The following is an 8209-nucleotide window of genomic DNA, read 5'->3' on the forward strand; positions in this document are numbered from 1 at the left end:
CTTTACAAATGGTATCGAAGCCACTTAGTAATACCTTGTAGTACTGGAGTACTGCATGACGTGGCTTTGATAAGAATGCCAGAAATTCAGGAGGGGTTGTAACACCTTAGTCCCACATTGGGAAGATGATTAGTCCTCATAAGATGGGTGGTTTATAAAGACGCTCATGGGTGCTAAATTCCACATCACTTACTTAATAGATGAAACTGAGCTTTATAAGTTATTCTTGATAAGTTTCAAATTGACTCATTTTGGAGATATGACTAGCAATTTTCCTGAGTTGTTACATTTTGTGTGTGTGTGTGAGCTTTGACATGAATGGGGATGTTGTAAATTGTAATATTGTTTGTTTTGGTACGTTTCTTTTTAATTTTTATAAAAAAACTTTTTTACTGTTATTTTCTTATAATTAAAGTGCTTAGTTCCTTAGTTTGTTTACTTTTATATATTTTCTGGTGGCTGAAGGGTTAGGTGGTGTGGATTGTGGTGAAGTATAAGTCAATCATAGATGGGAGATACTGAGGATGGTGTAAAGCCGAAGAGAACAGTTTTCGTAACAGTAGGAACGAGGAGTTTTGATGCTCTTGTTAGAGCAGTTGATACTCAGGAAGTTAAAGATGAGTTGTTGAAAAGAGGGTATACCCACCTTATCATTCAAATGGGTCGCGGTTCGTACACACCCACGAAGGTAATTTCGGGCTCTGACCATAATATCTGGCCATTTCCTGTGCTGTGGTTCATTGCTTTGGTTTCTGATAAAATTTGTAGTAGTTCAACATACCATTGGGAGTTTGCTGCTTTGATTCTGATTGAATGAGTTATGCTTTTTTGAGATAGAAGCTTGGGTTTGTAATGGTGAATCATGTTGAGTTTTACGTGTATTAAGAACCTTATAATTCTTTTTCTTTTTTAAACAAAATTTTGAATATTTTTGTCTAATTTCATGATGCCGATCATGGCAATTTTTATATAGAACCTCATAACCTCTCTCTCTCTCTCTCTCCTGGAATTGGGTACTATAGAAACAGGAAAAAGAACACACACCAGAATATCACAGGAGATGAAGAAGCTAGTAATTATAAAAAGGAGTGAACACTGTATTGTTATGTGGTTTTCAACCATCAAAGAATTAAATTTTGGATTTAAACTTGGAAATAAAGAAAAAAAAAATAGGAGAAAAAGAAGAATAACAAAAAGAGAGAGAGAGAGAGAGAGAGAGAGAGAGAGAGAGAGCAAGCAAGAGAACTGTATTTTGAGTTTTGCTGAAGTTGGATCTGTAAATTATGATTAGAGTTGGAGTTCTATTAAAATATTTGCCAAGTGGTCTTGAGATTTTCAAAATAAGTTTCCATACACATTTGATAGCCATTTTAAAAATGTTTCTTTTTATGCAGTCTGGAGGTGAAGGTGGGTCCCTGGCGGTAGACTTCTTCACTTTCTCATCAAGCATTGCAGATCATCTGAGATCAGCATCTCTAGTGATCAGTCATGCAGGTAAGCACCTGATAGGTTGATACTTATTCTATGTTCTTGTTTATTTATTATCCTTCACTGGAAAATGGCTAGACTGGCATACCACTTTCATTTTTGACCATGCTTGATGTATTGTCCAAGGAATTGGGTTTCATTTGGAAGATCACTTGTTCAAATTCTTTTTAAGAAAGATACCTGTCATTTGGACAATTTCATCTCCTTGGCCTTTTAAAACAGCTAGAATATCATTAGGATGGGGTGGAGATATGTTATAATTTTTCTTAACTTGATACTTTAAAACAATGTCAATCCCTAATGTGGTTGCCAATGTTTGAGGCATGTTTCTTAGAACACACTTTTAGCCTTCTAGTGAACATGTTTTTACTAGAAGATTAAAGGAAAAAATACATTTTAACCCTTTGAACTACCATTATATTTTCATTTATGCCTTTTAAATTTTCAAAAGTGACATTACGGCTCCCATACTACCGCGCGTCAAATTAGACACTGTTAGAAATTGGTGTTAAAATGAATAAAAAGTAGTCACATATGCTGCACTTGACTATTTTTCAATTCTTCTTACCAAAATGTCCTTAATATTATTAAAAATAATAAAAAAATTGATAAAAAAAATCTAAATGGGGTGGCAGAACCACCTGCACACCCCAAAAACCAACCAAAAACAAAAATGGTGGTGGCTGACTGTGGGGGCGGTCCAGCCAAGGTTTTGGTATTTTCAGGGTTTTTTTTTTAATTTTTTAATTTTATTAAAAAAAAATTATATAATTTTTGAAATGGTTATTTCTTAAATTTATTTTTAATAATTTTAAGGGCATTTTGGAAAGAAAACACAAAAGAGGTCATGTGTGACACATGTGACCTCTTTTCCATCTATTTTGATGTCGAATACTATCTGAGTGTCTAATTTGACATGTGGCAATATGTGGGTTACTTTTTAAAGTTTGGATGCATATATGAAAATGTGGTGGTAGTTCAGAGGTTAATGTATATTTTTTTCAAGATTAAATATATTAGGCTAATTCATTCTGGTATATATGTATTTTGAGGAATTGAGAGTAGTAGAACGTTAGTCCATGTGTGAATTTCCTGAGAAAAGAAAAAGAGAAGAAAAAAAAAAGTGAATAACCAAGTCCTTGCTAGAACTTAAACAGGTACGTTATCAAAATAATAATAATAATAATAATAATTTATGCCTCTTTGTTTGCATTAAAAGAAGTGTACGATTGACACCAACTTATCATTTCTCTCAACTTCTATGTTTGTGGTTTCCCTTCAATTGTCGTTCCTATAGTTGTCATTGAGCAATCCCCTGATTTATGTTATCCTGTCATTCAAGAAAGGTCAAAATCTTATAAGGATATGTTTTGTAGTCCTATAAGCTTCCACGCATCAGATGAGCTCTTGTTCTGGTTATGATCAAAATTGACTCGAACATTTTTATAGAAGAGACTGGAGTATTAACAATAGGGCAAATACCAATTCCATGCAACTTGTACCAATTTCAAAGCAGCTAAGATAGTTTGCTGTCTGAGAACTTTAATCTTCCTGCAGTTTGTAATAGAGCTAAGCTTAGAGGGCGCCTCAGACTGTATCCAGTGCTACCACTTATTCACCCTCTCCCCCCTTTTCTCTTCCAGTGGGGAAAATGCACACAATGCAGAATTAAGTTTATTAAGTTCTTTAAGTTTTAAATCAGGTTTTGGATTATTGGAGGCTTCATATTTTCTGTGCCAATTTACATTTACATTCATGACTGAATTTGACCGTCATGTAGGGTCGGGAAGCATATTTGAGACACTGCGGCTTGGTAAACCTTTAATTGTCGTGGTGAATGAAGATTTGATGGACAATCATCAAAGTGAGTTAGCGGAAGAACTAGCAGAGAGGAAGCATTTATACTGTGCTCGTCCTCAAACACTTAATCAGACCATAGCAAGTATGAATTTGGAGTCTCTCCTTCCATATCATCCAGGTGATACCTCGCCAGTCACTAAGCTTATTAATACATTTCTAGGTTTCCCGGATGATCCATGAAACTGCAAATCTTTACTTCTTCAATGGAATATATATATTTTTTTTATGAAGAGCATAGAAATTGAATTTGTACTTGGGTTTTTCCCAGAGCAGTTGTGTAAGTTATCAATTACATGGCAAGTTTTTGAAGATTGTGAAATTGATTGAAAGAGCATGATATCTTTTGATAATACAGCTATCTTGTGATCAACTTTGATGCTTCCATCAATATATGGTCAATGCAAAAGAAAAGGCTATTAGGTTTAGGTGAATGTAGATAACAGTTCACGTGATAGCAACTTGATGACGCATGTACCTATCTGAAAGAGAGGTCTTAACAAGGATGGGTCCTTTTTTAATTCTCTTGCTTTCAATTAGGGCTTGGCCCTACTCCCCTTACAATACATGTTTGTACTGGAATAGCAACTACTTAATTTGACCAAAAGGTAGCGGCCACATGAGTTGTGTCATAACAGATGAGCAATTTTTGTGTCTCATAAAAAGAAGGGATCTTTGGTGTGAGATAAGGGACAATTGCCCAACCCATGCAGATAGTGATGTTCTACTGTTTAGGGGGTCAGGTCTATGCCATGTCGCATTCAATTGTAAGAAGGGATAAAAGATCACTGGAAGCTCCACCATCTGTGTTTATCGGATTATTAACAGTACCATTTACCATGATTTTTGAAACCGTTTGATTTCGAGCAAATTACATGTATTGAAAAAGTATTTTAAGTATTTTTTGTTACATGGGCTTTCCCATTTTTATTCATTATTTACTCGCTTTTAAATTTTGGGGGTAATTACCTTTTGTCTCTATGAACTATCAACTATGACACTTGATCTCATCAAACTATCATTTTATGACAAAAAGCTTCTTTCCGTCATTCAAAAGGGTTAAAATTGACAGTCGTGCCATTTTAAATTTTTTTTCTTCTACTTTTGCCTTCACTTCATTTTATTTACTTTTACAAATAAATAAAAAACAATAAAATAAAATAAAATCGCAACCCGAGGTTCGTTCTCTTCTCTTCCTCCTCAATCGCAAATCGCAACCCATCAAACAGGAAATGCAAGAATCCAAGCAAACAAGAAATGCAAGAATCCAAGCAAACAAGGACCCCATACAGAAATTACAAAAAAAAAAAAGAAGGAACCCATACAGTTTGGTTCCTTCAAATACATGAATGACCCTTTCTTTTATCACTAATTACTAAATATATGCAAATGTTTTCATCTCGATTTGGTTCTGTTGTTTGGATTTGGATTTGGGTGGCTGAGTTTTGGAGATGGAGATTTGGAAGGGGGTTGTGAAATGGGTTCGTCGGCTTTGGGTGGTTGAGTTTTGGAGTGTGATTGCTTGGGAGATTGAGGACTAGTTGTCTCCATAACACATATGGATTGGTGTTTGGGTTGAAGTGAAGTGGAAGAAAGTTTTGGTGGAGGAAAGTGGGTCTCTGGTTCTTGGGCAGGGGAAGCCATTGATGGGGTTTTGGAGCTTTGATAGAATTTTTTTTTTCTCCAACCGGCCCTTGGGGGTGGCTTCGGTCACCCTTAGGCCAACACACTTGACAGCTCGCTCGATTAAGCTCGACCTGAACTTGAGCTCGACACTGTACAAACTTGCTCGTTACTGTTGAAACTCGCTCGATTAGCTAATGATACATACTCGGCTCGCTCGATTAAGCTAGACAGGGGCTCGTGAGATCGACTCGTTTAACTCGAGATCGGCAGGTTCGCCCGAACTCGTATAGGGATCGTGAGCTCGACTCGTTTAACTCGATAATCACCCGGTTCGCCCGACTCGTTTAGGGCTCGTGAGCTCGGCCTGTGTTATCGTCCGACCCGACCTGACCCACACGACAATGTAACTAAAAAAAAAAAATTAACCATGTTATTAATCAATAATAATCATAGCTTCAATATGTATACAATTAACTAATTAAGATCTAAGGCTATAATATAACTAACATTATATGGACTATGTTATTATTTATAGGTTTAATGTCTAATGTCCAATTAATTAGTTAATAATAATAATAATAATAATAATCATATTCATAGCCTCATAGGTTCAATGTGTGTACAATTAATTAATTAATATTTAAGGGTATAGTATAAGTGTATAATTAACATTGTATAGAGTATAGACTATGTTATTATTTATAGGTTTAATGTCCAATGTCCAATTAATTAGTTAATAATAATAATAATAATAATAATGATAATAATAATAATAATAGGTTCAATGTGTGTACAATTAACTAATTAAGATCTAAGGGTATAGTATAAGTGTATAACTAACATTGTATAGAGTATAGACTATGCTATTATTTATAGGTTTAATGTCCAATGTCCAATTAATTAGTTAATAATAATAATAATCATAATAATCATAGGTTCAATGTATGTACAATTAACTAATTAAGATCTAAAGGTATAATATAGGTGTATAACTAACATTGTATTATTGTATATACTACATTATTGTTTATAAGTTTTTTAATTTTTAATGTCCAATGTCCAATTCAATAATAATAATCATAATAATCATAGGTTCAATGTGTCATGTGTGTACAATTAACTAATTAAGATCTAAGGGTATAATATAGGTGTATAACTAACATTGTATTATTGTATATACTACATTATTGTTTATAGGTTTTTTAATTTTTAATGTCCAATGTCCAATTCAATAATAATAATAATAATAATAATCATAATAATCATAGGTTCAATGTGTCATGTGTGTACAATTAACTAATTAAGATCTAAGGGTATAATATAGGTGTATACTTATAGGTTTAATGTCTATTGTCCAATTAATAAGCTATTTAAAAACATTAAATTATATGGTACTACTTTTTTTTTAAAAAAAAAAAATTGTATTAAGTAGTATTTAAGTTGTTAACTTTTAAGTATTGTTTAAATTTGTTAACTAATGTCTGTTTTTTTTTTTTTTTTTGACATGTCCGCACAAGAGGGGGAGGGGGATTCGAACTAGTGACCTCCACTTCATAAAGTGTGGTCCTAGCTGATTGAGCTACCTCTTAGGGACAACTTGTTAACTAATGTCTAATGGTATTGTAAAACAAATGCCAATAATGCTATTAATTGCTATAAACTAAAAGTCTAGAACCATTGTAAAATAATGGTATCCCGTATCTTCATAGTTTAGAGTTATGTATCTTCAAATGTATTAATTAATTCCTAACAAATTCCTAACAATGCTATTAATTCCTAACAAATTTATCTTCATAGTTCTAAAATAATGGTATTGGTCCAGACTCCAAACACACGTTTTTCAGGGGAAAAAAAAAAAAAAAAAAACCAAACACACGTTTAGAGTTTTTTTTTTTAGGGTACTATTAACTAACAACTTGTTAACTTAAATAAATGGTTGTGGTTGAACTAATTGAATTTTATTAAAGATCAACGGTTTAGATCATTTATGGGAAAACAGAAAGGCGAGCTCATCTATAATCGCGCACACGGTATAATAATTTTTTTTTTTTGAATTTTGAAAAAATCGAACGTTTATCTAGATTGATTGTAGCCGTCAGATTAATTTGCATTAATCCGTAGCCGTTCGATCGTGGAAGTGGACGACGGCTGTAAACCACCCCACAAAGATATTTATCCAGTACTCCACACTACACCATAGGGGTATTAATCGCACGGTCTTAACTTGAATAAAACTAATATATCAGAATAAACGGTCAAAAACAGTTCATGTGCATAAAGGAAACCGGGTTCAGTCAGTCATGCCGCGGAGAATCATTTTCGGCTTCACGTTTTTGCACGCCACGCACGCAAAACGAGACTGACGCGTCTCAATAGCTTCCAGCCGTCCGTTTTTTTTAGATTAAACTGCAGCCGTTGGATTTGGATAATGGAAGACAGCTGTAGAGCAATCCCCGCGTGATTATTATCTGGTGTTCCAAAATACACATGAGCTCACTAATCCGAAATAAATTTTAAAATCAATCTGAGAATCTACGATCAAGATGAAATATTGAGTATAGATGGCACCGGATTCACCAACTCACGCACGCAGTGGATTAATTTCCAGTCTCGTTTCTTCACGCAAGCACTACAAACGAGACTGACACGTCTAACTTCTATTTCAGCCGTCCAATTTTTGGCGATTAAACTTCAGCCGTTAGATCAAGCTAATGGACGACAGTTGTAACCCACGCCCAACCTGAGAATAATCTAGTGTTCCGTAGACCACAGTAAGCTTGCTACAATTAACTGATCGAACGATTAAAATAAAATCAATAAATTAATCTATATAATCGACGGACTATCTAAAAGGGTTACACGAGAATTTATTAGACACGGCCGTATTGGATTAAAAACTTATTAACGCATAAGTGAGACATGCGGCACGCTAGGAAAAATTTACAAAGACTGGATCAAATCCAACCGTTCATTACTCAAATTGAAATCAGATCCAACGGTTGGGGCTCGTTTCAGAGAAAACTAAACTAAAAAAGTAAAAATCATCTAGAAGACTAGAACTCGCCTTTCTCGCTCAGTCCCTAGCTTTCTTCTGTCACTTCTCTCCAACTCTCCATTTCACTTAGAACCCTAAGTTCCTAACCAGTAACCACTAACCAGCCAGTAACCAGGCTAACCAGAGAGGCAGAAATGCCAGAAACGATTCAAACGAAGGGACTAGAGAGGGAGCATTCAATGC

At 34.5% G+C, this 8209-nt stretch overlaps 1 protein-coding gene across 1 annotated transcript; it reads left to right on the plus strand.

Moving 5' to 3' along the window:
* The first annotated feature begins 467 nt into the window (after positions 1-467).
* Positions 468-3700, plus strand: LOC132164474 (uncharacterized). Its single transcript, XM_059574991.1, has 3 exons — positions 468-688; positions 1395-1494; positions 3269-3700. Exons 1-3 carry the CDS (start codon positions 509-511, stop codon positions 3526-3528), a joined length of 540 nt encoding a protein of 179 aa, XP_059430974.1. The 5' UTR covers positions 468-508; the 3' UTR covers positions 3529-3700.
* Positions 3701-8209: the final 4509 nt, after the last annotated feature.

Source organism: Corylus avellana, chromosome ca10 (genome assembly GCF_901000735.1).
Source record: "Corylus avellana chromosome ca10, CavTom2PMs-1.0".
Classification (NCBI taxonomy): Eukaryota; Viridiplantae; Streptophyta; class Magnoliopsida; order Fagales; family Betulaceae; genus Corylus; species Corylus avellana.